The sequence below is a fragment of the Cercospora kikuchii genome (assembly GCF_019650295.1).
Source record: "Cercospora kikuchii DNA, contig_00002, whole genome shotgun sequence".
In the NCBI taxonomy this organism is placed as follows: Eukaryota; Fungi; Ascomycota; class Dothideomycetes; order Mycosphaerellales; family Mycosphaerellaceae; genus Cercospora; species Cercospora kikuchii.
This window is the reverse complement of record NW_025408583.1, coordinates 4,930,439-4,945,793: the sequence shown is the minus strand read 5'-3', so window position 1 is coordinate 4,945,793 and position 15,355 is coordinate 4,930,439. Positions and strand designations below refer to the sequence as shown.

General features: G+C 53.7%; 4 protein-coding genes across 4 annotated transcripts; 2 read left to right on the top strand and 2 right to left on the bottom strand.

Moving 5' to 3' along the window:
• Positions 1 to 69: 69 nt before the first annotated feature.
• Positions 70 to 600, top strand: CKM354_000418300 (mediator complex subunit NUT2; the record flags this gene model as incomplete). Its single annotated transcript, XM_044799413.1, has 3 exons — positions 70 to 103; positions 162 to 258; positions 315 to 600. The coding sequence occupies 3 exons, from the start codon at positions 70 to 72 to the stop codon at positions 598 to 600; spliced, it is 417 nt and encodes a 138-aa protein (XP_044655348.1).
• Positions 601 to 1,765: 1,165 nt separating this feature from the next.
• Positions 1,766 to 2,914, bottom strand: CKM354_000418200 (uncharacterized protein; the record flags this gene model as incomplete). Its single annotated transcript, XM_044799412.1, has 4 exons — positions 1,766 to 2,548; positions 2,615 to 2,728; positions 2,777 to 2,806; positions 2,867 to 2,914. The coding sequence occupies 4 exons, from the start codon at positions 2,912 to 2,914 to the stop codon at positions 1,766 to 1,768; spliced, it is 975 nt and encodes a 324-aa protein (XP_044655347.1).
• Positions 2,915 to 10,526: 7,612 nt separating this feature from the next.
• Positions 10,527 to 12,359, top strand: CKM354_000418100 (uncharacterized protein; the record flags this gene model as incomplete). The annotated part of the gene is made up of 1 exon (XM_044799411.1): positions 10,527 to 12,359. One exon carries the CDS (start codon positions 10,527 to 10,529, stop codon positions 12,357 to 12,359), a length of 1,833 nt encoding a protein of 610 aa, XP_044655346.1.
• Positions 12,360 to 13,110: 751 nt separating this feature from the next.
• Positions 13,111 to 14,736, bottom strand: CKM354_000418000 (uncharacterized protein; the record flags this gene model as incomplete). Its single annotated transcript, XM_044799410.1, has 3 exons — positions 13,111 to 13,240; positions 13,306 to 13,967; positions 14,017 to 14,736. 3 exons carry the CDS (start codon positions 14,734 to 14,736, stop codon positions 13,111 to 13,113), a joined length of 1,512 nt encoding a protein of 503 aa, XP_044655345.1.
• Between the last annotated feature and the right edge of the window lie 619 nt (positions 14,737 to 15,355).

Here is a 15,355-nt window from a genome sequence, read left to right as displayed (position 1 = left end):
CAACTCTCCAACAACATTCGTCGCAACAATCCGCATATTGATATTCCGACTGCCAGGAAACTCGCGAAAATGGCCGCCACGACTACTCTCGATGAGGTGGACAGTATGGCGATGAATCTGCTTTCGGTCCTTATACAGCGCGTAAACTGACCAATCAACAGAGGAACTGCGCGCCATCATCACAAACCTCTACATGGTCCTCTGCCAAGCACACGAGTATCAAGGCCCAAATACAAATCAGGCATTGCAGAGGGAGATGTAAGAAGGCGCCCCCACGCTATTCGCTTCATACGATAGCTCATGCAAACGTGTAGGAAAGATCTACTGCAGAATCTCAAGAATCTCTCCCAAAAGGCACAGCTTCTCCCCACGCACGTGCCGAAAGACATTATTGATTATGTCGAGTTGGCACGTAATCCAGACGTATACACTCGTGAGTTTGTCGAGTTGGTCATGCGGTACAATCAGGAACAGAAAGGCCGGAATGAAGCGTACGGCGATTTCCATGACATTCTGGCGCAGACCATTATTACTGGCATTCCGGATATGGCTGAAGACGTGAAGAAGGTTGCTGCAGCGTCTGGTAGACCGGTCAATTAGAGCGCGACTGCTTGGTTCTTGTCCAAATTATCGCCGTTGAGCGCTACCCAGGAGCTCTGGGTCTTCGCTGTGCGAGTAGAGGAAGTAGCGATCACACCCGAGGCAGTCGAACGTCTCAGGAGCATCGCGATCGCCGCTTTGCAGCTTCTCCAACAACCGGAAACGAACTGGTGTCCCAGTGCCTCGGAGGAAAGGCACTCAACGGTACTGAAAAATGCCCAAGGAGGTCACTTCAACTCCCATATTGAATCTGGCTAATACATCTATCCACATCTTGCACCATCGGGGTGGCCACCTCACACACAACATCGCAAGAAGCGCAACAGCGACGCTCAGAAGGTCTTACTGGTGCAGAACAACAGCATATGGAAGAAGGAATATCGCCCATCGGCTACAGAGCCATCTGAAGAGAAGCCCAGACCTTCGCCAGAGCCTCTGTCTCCTCCATTAGATGCAGATAGAGGATCGTTCACGACTAGCAAAGCGATCTCTGAAGCTCAAAGGCGAAGGCTCAGCGAAGCGCCAAATTCTCGTACTCGCAGAAGCGTACTAGAACCCCCAGTTGCGCGCAGAAGCAAGATCCGCAATCATGGGGTGTAGTGAGAACTCAAACATTGCTAGTCGCACAACAACCACAACACCCACAGCGTGAATTGTTTCGAGCAAAGTCCCAGCTAGCCCTAAGTAACGCACGAATTCTCAAGAAAACACACTTTCACGCACACTCTGATCCCAGTTGCAAGGGACATTGCTCTCGGTCTGCTTTCTTTCCGAGCTGTTCATCTCAAGGACACAAAAGCTTGCATTGTACATTCTTCGGACGTCCTTTCTTCATCTCTTCCGTGGACGTGTGAGGTTTCATCGTAGGAGGGATGTGCTCATTAGGGTAATCCAGGATGATGGCTTCCAGTTTGGCGGGCTTGTGCCTGTTCGAAGATCGATCACGGATATGCTTGAAAGGTTTCGCCTATATCAGAATGCTGTACAAAGTTGCATATACTCAATGAAGAAGCACGCGCGCGGCGTTGTTTGACATATCGACGATGATACTGCAAGTGACATTCTGCGCACACTACAGTCGAATTGTCTATACAGCTAGAGCCGTCTGCACGCGCCCTCTCAACCTCTTTCACATATATCTTGATCCTTTCCCTCAATTCGATTGCTACAACTCCCTCAGCACCGCAAATCTCCTCGCCATGACCCTCTTCACAACCTCGCTCTCTGGCGCGAAAGAGTCGAAAGCATGCGGAACACTCGGCACGAGATGAAATTCGCAACTCACGCTCGCTTTGCCGAGCAGACTCGCATACTGCAGATCCTCCTCGCGAAATAGATCCAGCTCGCCAACGTCAATGTACGCCGAAGGCAGACCTTGAGCTTCTTCGACCGTGGAGCGAGCAGGGGCATAAGTTACTGGGACAGAGTCGGACGTTGTGATGTTTTCTCCGAGAAGGGCTTCCCAGCCGGTGATGTTATCGTCCATTGTCCAAGTGAGAAAGGGGGCGATGGCAGTATATGTTGGTGAAGAAGGGTCGGTGTTGGTGTCATCCAGCATGGGATAGATCAATATTTGTTTCTTGATTGGCAGGGGGTTAGCTTGGAGCTTGTTATAATGGGCCAGGGCTGCGCTGAGGCCTCCGCCGGCAGAGTCGCCCATGATTGCGATGCGCGCGGGATCGATACCGAGGGAGGTGGCATTGCTGTGGAGGTATTGGAGCCCGGAATAGACGTCTTGGACGGGAACAGGGGCGTGAACCTCGGGGGCGAGACGATATTCCACGGAGAGTATTGGGACGCCGGTTTGGGAAACGTAGTTTTTAATGGTCCGGCCGTAAATGTCGAGGGAGAGGGCTATATAGCCTCCTCCGTGACTGTAGAGAACTGCGCTACCAGGGGCGGGGCGAGTCGTAGAAGTGTACCAGCGAGCGAGGAGTCTGTGGCCATCCTATATAGAGCGGCGAATCAGATTGGGGACTTTGCGAAGGTGCAGGTTGTGGCTTGCGAGGTTTACCTGGGCTTCGAGGTGCACATCTCTCACGTCTACGCCGGAGATGGGCGGCTGAGCGGCGTTCGCCGCCTTGTAAGATGCATCCAACACTGTACGTCGAGTCGCAACATCGCCGACCTAATAATTGTTAGCAAATATATAATTGCTGCTGATAGGGGCTCGAACAGGAATGGACGGCGGAGGATCTGGCCCCGACTAAAAGAGATCAGCATTTCCAATTACGCTTGTGCTTCGCTCGTAGAACATCGCTCATACCAGTGCGGCCAGGGCAGCGCCCACGTCAGGGTTCAATTGGAACACCATGATCTATCGATCAGAGGCTTCGATGCTCAGGGCGTCGTTGGGCCAGGATGATGCAAAAACCGAGAGCAGTTTATATATCTGCGTCATGCCTCTGACCATTACTCCTACATTGGCTAGTCACCTCCGGAGGCACGCAGCTTAGCAATCGTGGCGTCGGCGTGCTTGTACTTGGTGCAGATCATTGAACAGTGTTTTCATTAGAGGTCCAACCACATTTCATCCCAGACCGAACATATGCCAGCTGGCACGAGCCTGTATGAGCCTGGTCTGCTTTGAAATCCGGACATGACCGATGTTCGTAGGGCGTCTTGTAGTCAGTGTTTATTTAGTGATCAGATATTGTTGAAGGTCTGGCGAAGGTGGCATGGGTGAAGGTCGGATGGCCAAGCAGCCAAGGAGGGACGGGTCGGCAGTCAGTCAGCAAGTGCCGATGCGCCGCCATCTGACATTCAGCCTCGTCTTGCTGTTCTTGTTGTCGATGCACACGTCAGAGATGGAGGCAACGAGATGAGTCCAGCTGTCGGCATCACGCGCTACACGAGAAGGAACTCGCGATGGCGTTCTCCAGATTGTCTGCCGCTGCAGCAGGCACGCATTGCGCGTCCCTTGCGCGTCGCCGGCACACGATGCATGCAGCAGCGTGAAACCAGAATCCAAACGAGCTGCTGCCTTTCTTGTTTGAAGCCTGGCCCGGCACAAAACTGTCGATGACGAACACCCGGTGAACTTCATCTCCCTCATGCTGTCGCCATTGGCATCATCCGAGCACCATGCTGCCGTCCCGTTTCCTACCGCGCTGGCCTTCGCCTTTCTGATATCGTCCGTCCTGGCCAATGTTGCGACCTCAGCCACACATTCACTAATGACAAGCGCTGTGGCATGGCTATCGATTTGCATGTACACTGCAGCGAGGACGGGAGCTTGGTCGCTGCTCGGTAACACACTTTCAAAACGCCTGTCATGGACTGCAGGAGCATCGTTGGCTTTGGCACAGGTGTGCGATCGGGCTGTGGATGGTAGCGGTATCCAGTGGGCCAAGGTCAATACAAAAAGTCTGAAGATAAGATCACGGACTGAAGTCTGTGGATTAGGCACTCCTTCCGGCATTGGTCTACAGCCTGACCGCGAGTGGAATATTGGAGACAGCTTCCACGCAGCTACACGATGCTCGCAGTCCCTTTGAAGCTGAAGGTGGCAGGACTTCTACCAGTTCGAGAAGGTCAATCGCCATCTTGACACTGTCAGCACTGGCTGTGCTCTGGACTCATTCAACATCGACCACAGTCACTGCACTGGGCCTTTCTTACGCTATACTCGGAGTACTCGCCTTTCACCTGATTGAGCGCGCCCTTGGTGCCTCTGCGCATCAACTGCACAGAGGAAGCGTGATAGACTCGGCGTGCGAAAACTCCACCAAACCACCAGCTACTTCGAAACCGGTTGACGAGCCTTACATCGCTGTACTTCGCGACGTATCGGCAGCCTGCGCCATCACAAGTACAATCGCAAGCCTTGCGTTAGAAAATGCCAGCTTCGGTGGAGTCGTGTACTACGGGCTTGCTTCGCAACTGCTGGGCGATCATTGGATTTCCGGACAACGAACGCTCTCCATCGTGTACACGCTCATCACCGTGCTTGTACATGTTGCACTATACACGTCTACAATATTGATGGTAAGTTTGATGGTCTAATTCGCTTATCGCCTTATCTGCGGCGGCGATGGCGCTGGAGCGGCGCGTCCTCCGCAGCCGAGCAAGCAGGGCCAGGGTCGCTTCCCTTTCAACTCTCGATACTCTAAGGACGATCCATCCAACCTGTTGAAGCATACTCAGCGACGACTGAAGACGAGTGAGAAGAGGAGGATGGCGGAACCTCCGGGAGACGGAGAGTATATCACCGTGCGCCCAAAACGAGTAGCATCGCACGGCACCATCAACTACCGGAGCCTGCATCGAGGCACGCACACCCTGAATGCGACAAAGTCTGGGGCAGCGGGAGAAAAGAGCTTGGACGTAGTAGAAGAGGGCAGGGATAGTATACAACAAACGACGGCGGCGGCTGGTGACAATACACCACAGAGACAAATGCTAGCACAGATGAAGCAAGCGGAAGAGCGAGCAAAACAAGCGGAAGAGCGAGCAAAACAGGCAGAAGAACGAGCCAAGCAGGCGGAAGGGCGAACCAAGGAGGCAGAAAAGCGAGCGGAACAGGCAGGAAAACGAGCAGCACAGGCGGAAGAGAAATTGAAACAGCTGGAGGAAATAGTCGCGAAGGTACCAACAATCGAACAAATTACAACTATAATACAAGAGCAAGTAGCAGTGAGCATTCAGCAGCAAGTAGCAGCGAGCATTCAGGAACAACTGGCTAACGTAGCCGTACCTACTAATGGAAGTCGCTCGTATGCGGAAGTAGCCCGCACACCCCCAGACAGTCAACCTAGCAACATCCGCAGTCTCACGATGAGCACAACTCCATCAGCTTTTACAAACTCCCTCTACTGCACGATCGACATCTCGAGAGCCGACGAGGCCGAGAAAGCGAGGACCCACCCCGGCGCGGTCAGGGAGTGTATAGAGAGAGAGATGCGAGGAGTCGAAGGACAAGAACGGTGGCGCTGTGTGGCAGTTACCAAGGACCCACGCAACGCCGACCGAATCCGCGTAGCTTGCAGAAGTGAGGGCGAGTTGGCACAGGTTAAAGAGGCGATGTTGAAGACCGCAGCCGCGACACCGGGAAGCCGCGTGCTACGGGACCAGCTCCACCCAATCAAGGTCGACAATGCTAACCGCACGGCCGTGATCACCGAGACGGGGGACCTCCGACCGGGAGTGATTGAGATGCTAGAAAAGGAGAACGAGACCAAAATCGCCAAGATTGTATGGATCAGCCGAAAAGAAAGTATGAAGGCATATGGGTCGATGATAGTCTACCTAACCCGAGGCAACGACGCAGCACGCCTGTTACAAGAACAGTACTTCCACGTAGCAGGAGAATCGGCATACACCCGGGTTTGTGAACCGCGCCGACGACCAATGCAGTGCTATAGGTGCCAGGAGATAGGCCACATCGCACATACGTGCAACAAACCACAGAGGTGTGCTAAGTGCGCGCAAGAAGGTCACCGCCACACCGAATGCGACTCCGAGGGTTTGGTTCCAAAGTGCATCCCATGTGGTGGACCCCACGAATCGTACAGCAAGAACTGTCGAATACTGTATCCTCCTCCTGTCGCTAATGCCTAGCCCCTTGAAGGTCCTTTCACTAAATGTCGGCAAGCGGCGAGTGGTGCAACATAGCGTAATGAATGATACAGACCTCGAGGACTTCGGAGTCATCGCATTATCGGAACCTTGCTCGTTTGTGAGAGAGGGCAAGGTGTTGACCGCGCCGCTAGGCCATCCACACTGGACCAAGATGATACCTACGGAAACGCGCGAAGGCAGACGGGTAATTGGAAGTATGCTCTGGATCCGGAAGGGGATAGAGAGTGAGCCAGTCCCGGTGCCCTCTCCCGATATTACCGCAGCGCTGCTGCATCTACCCGATCGGTCGGTGTTCATCGCATCGGTCTACGTGGTGCCAGCCAACCCGCAAGCACTCGCGGAGACGATACAGCTCCTGCGGCAAAGCGTGGACACTGCAAGGAGACGGGTAACGAGGGAAAGAATGGATATACTTCTAACTGGCGACTTCAACCAACATGACCAGCTATGGGGTGGGGACGACATCTCACCTGCCCGACAAGGAGAGGCAGACGGACTCGTGGACTTTATGAACGACTCTGCGCTACGCAGTCTCCTACCGAGGGGTACCAAGACGTGGCAGAATGGCAAGCACGAAAGCACCATCGATCTGGTGCTCGCCTCCGAGGAACTGGCCGCCGCGCTCGTCCGGTGTAGGATTTATGGGACAGAGCACGGATCGGACCACCACGCGATCGAGACCACCATTAATGTCGACATGCCAGAGCATATAGTCCAGCCACGACTGCTACTCAAGAATGCACCCTGGAAGGAGATTTGTGCGAAGATTACTAGTACACTCCAGCCATTGGCCGTAAACATATACGGGCATGTACTAGTGGATGTACAGACGCAGGCCGACCAACTCATGAGTGCGGTACTTGCAGCAGTCCACGCACTTACTCCTGTCGCGAAACCGTCGCCGTATGCTAAAAGGTGGTGGACACACGACCTTACTAAGCTTCGTCAGATCTATACCCGTTGGAGGAACAGGGCAAGGAGCTATCGCAGGGCGGGCACCTATAGCGAACAACTCGAGAAACAGACACGGATCGCTTCTAAGGAATACCATGATGCCGTCCGTCAGCAGCAGAGGAGGCATTGGGAAGAATTCTTGGACGACACTAACAACATCTGGCAGGCGGCGAAGTATATGAAGGCCGATACCAGCCTAGGCTCCTCCCAGATCCCGCCCCTTACGAGGAGGGATGGGTCGATTACAAGTGGTAAGGGAGAGCAGGCGACCGAGTTGCTATCAACATTCTTTCCACCCCTTCCGCCCGTGATCGAGGACGAAGGGCAGCGAAAGCAGAGGAGGCCAGTCCATATGCCTCCGCTCACTATGGACGAAGTTGAACGGAGCGTGTTCGCAGCGCAGTCGTGGAAAGCAGCAGGAGAGGATGGGCTGCCGGCGGTAGTGTGGAAACGGGTATGGCCGGCCGTAAAGGAGAGGGTTCTAACACTCTTTCGAACGTCGCTAAGGGAGGGTATACTGCCGGCCCAATGGAAGACAGCCAAAATCATTCCACTAAAGAAACCTAACAAGAGCGACTATACAGCTGCGAAGGCATGGCGACCTATTTCGTTGCTCGCTACGCTTGGCAAAGCGCTTGAAGCAGTAGTAGCTGAAAGGATATCACATGCGGTCGAAACCGCAGGCCTCCTACCAACAAACCACTTCGGAGCTCGGAAGAGACGATCGGCAGTACAGGCGATCCTCCTGTTGCAGGAACACATCTACAAGGCATGGCGTAACAGGAGGGTGCTCAGCCTGATCAGCTTCGACGTGAAAGGTGCATATAATGGAGTGTGTAAGGAAAGACTACTGCAGCGACTCCAAGCAAGGGGCATCCCCGCAACGCTAGTCAAATGGATCGATTCCTTCTGCTCGGACCGGTCGGCTACAATCGTAGTTAATGGCCAGGCATCGGAGCGACAAGCGCTACAGCAAGCAGGATTGCCGCAGGGGTCGCCACTATCACCAGTCCTGTTCCTCTCTTTTTAATGCGGACCTCGTCCAGCGCAAGATCGATAGCAATGGCGGTGCTATAGCATTTGTCGACGACTACACAGCGTGGGTCACAGGCCCCTCTGCAGAGGCAAACCAAGGCAGGATCCAGGCGGTTGTCGACCAAGCGATAGAGTGGGAACAAAGAAGCGGTGCCACCTTTGAAGGCGACAAGACAGCCTTTATCCACTTTACGCGAATACCGTGCCGAAGTAGCGTCCGACCAGTTCTGGTCAAGGGACAAGAGGTGGAGCCGGTGACCAGCACAAAGATCCTAGGAGTGGTCGTGGACTCGGAACTTCGATTCCAACAGCATATCGCACGAGCGGCCACTGCAGGTCTTACTGCTGCAATGGCACTGAAACGACTGCGAGTGCTGTCACCATCTACCGCCCGCAGGCTGTTCGAAACAATGGTGGCGCCAGTAGTCGACTACGCATCGCCGGTGTGGATGTACAAGTGTAAAGGGCGACTTGCGGCTGCAGTAAATCGAGTACAAAGAATCGGAGCACAGGCAGTCACGGGCTGCTTCCGCACAGTAGCAAGAGAAGTGGCCGAAGCAGAGGCAAGCATGCGCACAGTCCAGCAACGACACGCAGCCAAAGCCGCGAGCACATGGGTCGATATCCTCTCGCTGCCTACGACCAATCCGCTGTCGAAACTCAGGGTTATACCGACCCGGAGGTTCCGCTCCCCGCTGCAACAGATGTCAACTACCTACAAGGTATCGACAAGAGGTATGGAGAGCATCGCGCCATACACAGTAGCACCGTGGCACCGGCGACTAGCAGCAGATGCGAAGGAAACGACAGAGGAAGCGGTGAACGCTGCCAAACAGAGCGCAGGTATCTGTGTCGCAACAAGCTCCTCGGCGAGGAACAACATTGTCGGCGCAGGAGTCGCAATACAAGACACCGAACGGGGAGAGCCCCCATCCACCGTCGTCTCGACTACAGTATCAGCAAGGACGGAGCACAACCCGTACACGGCGGCCTTGATAGCGTTGGCAGAAGGCCTTGCACAAATACCCCTATCTACCGTCTCGCGGAATATATATCTCTTCTCAGACAACCGAGCAGCACTACAGGCAGTATGCCGGCCTAGACAGCAGTCAGGACAGGAAACCATACAACAAATCTATAAGAGCGCGTGGGCCCTGCAGGGCCACAATACTGTCCGGTTGGCGTGGTGTCCCACTCCAGAGTTTGAGCTTGGCCAAAAAGCAAAAGAGGCGGCGAAAGCTGCAACGGAGCCAGGTCAAATACCACAGTCGACCCGGCCAGCAGCTAGATCGACTGCTATTAGCCACTTGAAAGCAGAAACGAGGAAAAGACGGCAGCCGATCGAAGGCGTAGGAAAGCATATACGACGAATCGACACCGCGATACCTGGTCCACATACACGGATGGTATACGATCGCCTCGGAAGCAAACAAGCGAGCGTGTTGGCACAGCTCCGGACCGGAATGTCACGACTGAATGGTTACCTTCACCGGATAGGAGCTGCAGAATCAGACCTGTGCGCATGCACGCAAGCAACTGAAACCGTCGAGCATTTCTTATTCCGGTGCCGTCTGTGGGATGATCTCCGACTACAGATGCTACAACATACAGACACTATGAGGGGCAACCTCTCCTTTTTTCTCGGAGGAAAGGCAGCATCAGACAACGAGAAGTGGAAACCGGCAATAGACGCAGTCCTGGCGACGATCCAGTTCGCTATGGCTACAGGCCGTCTCGAGAGCTCATCGTACCAACCTTCCCCTAGCCAGGTGACGGCCAACCGAGACACATAGAGGACACAACGCCACCAACCTTACACCTACTACTACTAACCGTTTCCCCCAACGCACCCTCGTACTATTAACAAGACACGCTTCACTCGCTGAAGATGGGACAGTGAACACTTGGAGGAGCGACTTCAAGAGAGCTTGTGCACACTAACCTAGTACGAGTTTCCGGCAACATAGGACAGAAGGAGCAGGAGAACTGAGATAGGACAAACCGAATGGGCTATTTGGAGTTCAGGAAAATTTCCGGAAGCAATGTGATGACGTAATATCCGTAGTGTGCCCTTTAGGTGCTTAGCGCCGGGCGGAATAAACTCCATCCATCCATCCATCCTTTCAACTCTCAATCGTTCTGCCAACAATTGCGTGCACTACACTCAACCACTAACTTCTCTCCTCCAGATACATCGACAGGGCACTCTACCCACCAGCTTCATCCTTCTCTCCGCTGCAGTCACCTCGGGGTTACTGACCGATTTCTCGCTCCTTCGAATCTGCTTCGCTGCGCTATGTGCCCTTTCCGGAGTCGCTCTTCTCGATGAACAGGCCGCACTTTCAATTGGACCCAGGATGAGGATGCGCTATGGGAGGCTACTCAGTCTCGCTGTTGTGGCCTCTTGCATCTGTCTCGCCTTCTACTACCTTCAGCCCTTGCGTTCTACCCAGCACCATCTCCCAACCAGCTCCGCTCCACTTCCTGTTCGGCCATTGAGTGCGCTCCCGCCAGCAAAGACTCTCGAGCCTCTGCAGTATACCGACACACAGACACATCCGGTGAAGAATCTCATCGACAATGCGTCAACCTCGTGGAACGCAAAGTTGCAGCGACAGTCGAAGACTCTGCAGGAAGCTGTAACCGAATACAAACGACGATATGGCGTTCCTCCTCCCCCACATTTTGACAAATGGTATGACTTCGCGAAGAGGAGGGGCGTGCAGCTCATCGATGAGTACGACACCATCTATCACTCGCTGCTGCCATTCTGGGGCCTGTCGCCTGCGACAATTCGAGCAAGAGCGAGGGAAGCATTAGGGTTCAGTGATAACAATCTGATGGGTCTGCTCATACGGGAAGGCAAGGTCTCGCTTGTGGAGTCAGGCCAGGAGTGGTTACAGCAGGCTGTGACGGGTATGCTCGAGCAATTTATCCAGTACCTGCCTGACATGGATCTGGCGTTCAACTTTCACGATGAGCCACGTGTGGTTGTGCCGCACGATGAGTTATCGAGGTTGATCGAACTCGCTCGCACAAAATACATGCCTGCTGCTCAAGCAGTACAGAAGCCGAAAGACTCGTTCTCCCCTCGACCGAAGGATGTCAAGTCTGGAAAGCGTATCGCAGAAGTGAAGACGACGCGCTTCAACATCTATGCTCACCAGCCCACATGGATACCATCGCGACTCTCGTGTTCGCCTGATAGTCCTGCCCGTGGCCTGGAGGAATCTCAGCTCATGGATAATATGACAGCATACGCCCTATCCGAATTGGGATTTGTGTACAACCAGACAGCTTTCTCCGATGTGTGCAATTCGCCCTCTTTCGGCGAGTCGCACGGCTTCTTCGATCGGCCCAACGCTTTCAACGTGGTCCACGACCTCTTTCCAATTTTCAGCCAGAGTAAAATGTCCAGCTTCAACGATATCCTGTATCCCAGCCCATGGTACTGGTTCGGCAAAGTCACTTACGACGAAAGCGAGGACATGGACTGGACGCATAAAAAGAACAGTCTCTGGTGGAGAGGCAGTACAACTGGCGGCTTCTCGCGCTCAGGAGGCTGGAGGAGACAACATCGACAGAAACTCGTCTCGAGGATCAATGCCCTCGACAAGGCCAAAATCATGTCCAGCAGCAATGCCGGCGCCACGGACGAGAACCCGAATGCGAGGAAATGGCTCACGAAAGAAGTCTCGAGACCAGAATTCAGCTCAATCATGGATGTGCACTTCTCTCATGTCGGACAATGTGACCCTGGAGACTGCGATGCGCAACGCGAGTTCTTCCAGATTGTACCTCCGGCTGATCAACAAGAAGCGTGGAAATATAAGTACTTGCTCGATATTGATGGGAATGCTTTCAGTGGACGGTTCTACGCTTTTCTAACGAGTCACTCTTTACCTTTGAAAATGGCGGTCTTTCGAGAATGGCATGAGGAGTGGATTATGCCTTGGGTGCATTATATCCCGTTGAGCTTGAAGGGAGAAGAGGTGTTGGAGGTTGTGAGGTACTTTGATTCGGAGGAGGAAGGGAAGGAGATGGCGCTGAGGGTTGCGGAGGAAGGAAGGATATGGGCGAAGAGTGCGCTTAGGAATGAAGATTTTGAGGTGTGGCTTTTCCGATTGCTTCTGGAGTATGGGAGGGTGATTGATGATGAGAGGGAGGGGATTGGGTTCGAGGTTGTTTGATTGAGCATTTGGTAGTGCGTTGCATTTTTGCGATGTGGCGGGTGGGGAGTTGTGGTGGCTTGCATTGCATATATACACATTTAGCGGTTTTGCACCTGTTACGGCGTTTCCTTGAAGTGTTCCTTTGAACTGGCCTTGTGTATTGTCGCATGTGGACCAGAGTTATTGTGGTAGTTGTGGTACCGTGGAGAGATCTTCGACTACGTCTTCCTCATTTTGTTTCTGCTAGTACAAGCAGGAGATTGTGCGAAGTTCATTTCATCCACATAACTATCGCGCAGCAGAACATTCGCCATATGCAAGAAAATAATAATCGAATGCCGCTGCAACTCTTGGCTCTTCTTTCTTGAACCTCATGATCTCGCTTCGCTGATGCATGCATGCTGATTGTTCAAAAACCCACAAAATAGAAAGCTGTAAAAGCCAGTCCTGAATCTTTTTCGTTCCTCACCCCGTCCGCCCCCGGCGTATGTCAAATTCTCTCTTGCCTGGCATTGTCCCGCCGGTGTTGTATAATTCAGACGCCCGTCCCCTCGCCACTCCGACGAACATCGAGCGGGTCTCCGCATGCATCGTCTGGCCATCTTTGGTATTCAACACGCCGCGACTCGGTTGGCCCCCGACTTGATTTCACCAGAGTGACTTGAGTCCATGTGCCTTTGCTGTCGTGTGTCAGAGAGAGAACACAGGCAGGAAATGATACAGAAGGCGAAAAGTACGCAAGATCTTGCATTCCTTTGCTTGGAGATTTCTAATCTTGCCAGTCCCATACTGTTCGCAAGAATTGGGACATGTCGACTCGTTTCGACTTCATCTCGACTAGCCAAGGATGTTTGGTGATATGCCAAGGTGTGGCGCGGCGGTTGGGGTCCTTTTCCAAACTATATTTGAAGGTCGATTAGCATTATGAACCTGAAAACCGTGAGTTCTCGGAGGTCGAACTCACCAGCACTCAATAAAGTACTTGAAATTCTCACTCCACCGCAGCTTATTTTCTGGCTCGTCTTTGAGTTTGGGGATAGGTTGTCGGACAATATATGTCAGTAGATCGATCAAACCTGCTCGAGGGTTCATTTCTGTGCCGTCGGCAGGGAAGGGGAAGCGATGTTGTGCAACTTCCAGTAATGTCACACCCAAGCTCCAAACATCGGATGTGATGGTGTAGCTTTGGCCTGTTATTCGTTCGGGTGCCATGTAGTAACTGGTGCCGATGAAAGTATTGGCATCGCCTTTGGTGCCGAATTCTCCCGACACACCAAAGTCGCAAAGTTTGACTTGTCCTTGGCGGGTGAGTAGGATGTTAGAAGGTTTGATGTCGCGGTGGATGATGCGGTGGCCGTGAAGGTACGTAAGACCGTTGAGGACGCCTTCCGCGACTTTTCCAAGGACCTTCTCGCCTGTGCGGCCGCCAAGTTTCTTCACTTCGCGGTAAATGCTGTCAAGAGAACCACCTTCACAGAACTCCATGGAAATGCCGATGGTACCGCTCGTGTCGTCCATGAAGGCGCCGTAGTATTGACAGATGTGTTCCGAAGCGCAGGATTTGTTGAAGCTAAGTTCTCGCACGATCTGTTTCTTCACATCTGGGTTGGGGTCTGTTGTGATGATCTGGACATTATCAGTAGGTTTCAATGTTGATGCCGTGTGAGATACTCACCTTTAATGCAAAGACTGTCTTTCCACCTTTGAGGATACATCTTGTCACAGCACCACCAGCGCCTTCACCGAGACTGCCTATTTCCACGATGCGTCCCTCTTTCTTTGCAGCTTTCCAGCCTGCATCGTCCAAATCCTCTACATCCAAAGGGCGCCCCTTTTCCAGACTCAACTTTTCTAGATCGGGTAGACCTTGCGAACTCGGATCCCGCTGCATGTCCACACCGCCTGAATGTGCCGAACTCGAGCTGTATAATGAACCAGAGGCTGAGACTGGATCTCCATCACTTCTTAGCATTTCTACGAAATTTAGCGCTGAATACGATGACGTCGTCGAGATAGATCCGGTCTGTGTGGTGTTGGCGCCGAAGCTATTCGTCCTGCTGTGGGCCGACTCATCACTGCTTCCTCCACTCGCAGACAAGCCTGGAGCTATTTGCAGAGGCGGTAGCCTTCTTTTACTTTGAGCAGTCTCTTGCGGTGTGTGTGCGGTGCCCATTGGAGTTGCTAGAGACAGCTTGGGCGGCTGTGCTCGAGGTGGGATATGTAGGCCAAGCGGTGGTACATTGTTGGCAGCCATGGGCGGCGCGGCCGCGCTGTTCACGGGTCGCTGACTCGGTGAGGCCGGAATAGCGAGACCGAGACGTGGGAGCTTATTCCCGCCCTGTTGACGACCAGCGCCTGGGATGGGCGGGCGAAGAAGCGGTGCCGGCGACGCCATGTCTGCGCGATCCGGTGGCGGGGAGGTGAGATGGGTGTTGTCGGCCACGATGGGCGTCTTGGCAAAGGCGGCCGTCAAAGAGAGCTCGTTGGCGCTCTTGACAGCCTAATAGCGGGGCTCTGGTATGTGATGCGGTGGTGAGCTGGGAAGCGGAGATGATGTGAAGCAGTCCAGGGAGTGTATGCTGCTTGCTCGCCGCTGACGTGGGTGCGGGCTTCGGCGTGCGGTGTCGTGTCTCGTTTATGCGGTGCACCAGCACTCTTCGGCCACGGCTGCTGAGGTGGGCTCGCGGTCGTCAATGCTCCCGTGCTCCGTCAAATTGCCGCAACTCTAGCTTGGTGGTCGGAGATTCGTCGTTCGGGCAGCGGTGGAGAGGGAGGAGTGTCGGCGGTGGGAGCAGCGCGGTGGAGTAGTGGTGAGTTGTCTGCGGTGGTGTGGCCTTCGCTCGAGCGTGTTTCATGTGGCACGTCTGCAGTCACCAGGCGCTAGCCACCACAGGACCCTCTTCAGCGTGCACCGGACTATCTGCCAAGACCCTGCTGAGCCGCGCCCTTGAGCAATGTTGCACTCGATATTAGTTAACGACAACGACAATGGAAATAATGGCCAGGGAGTTGTG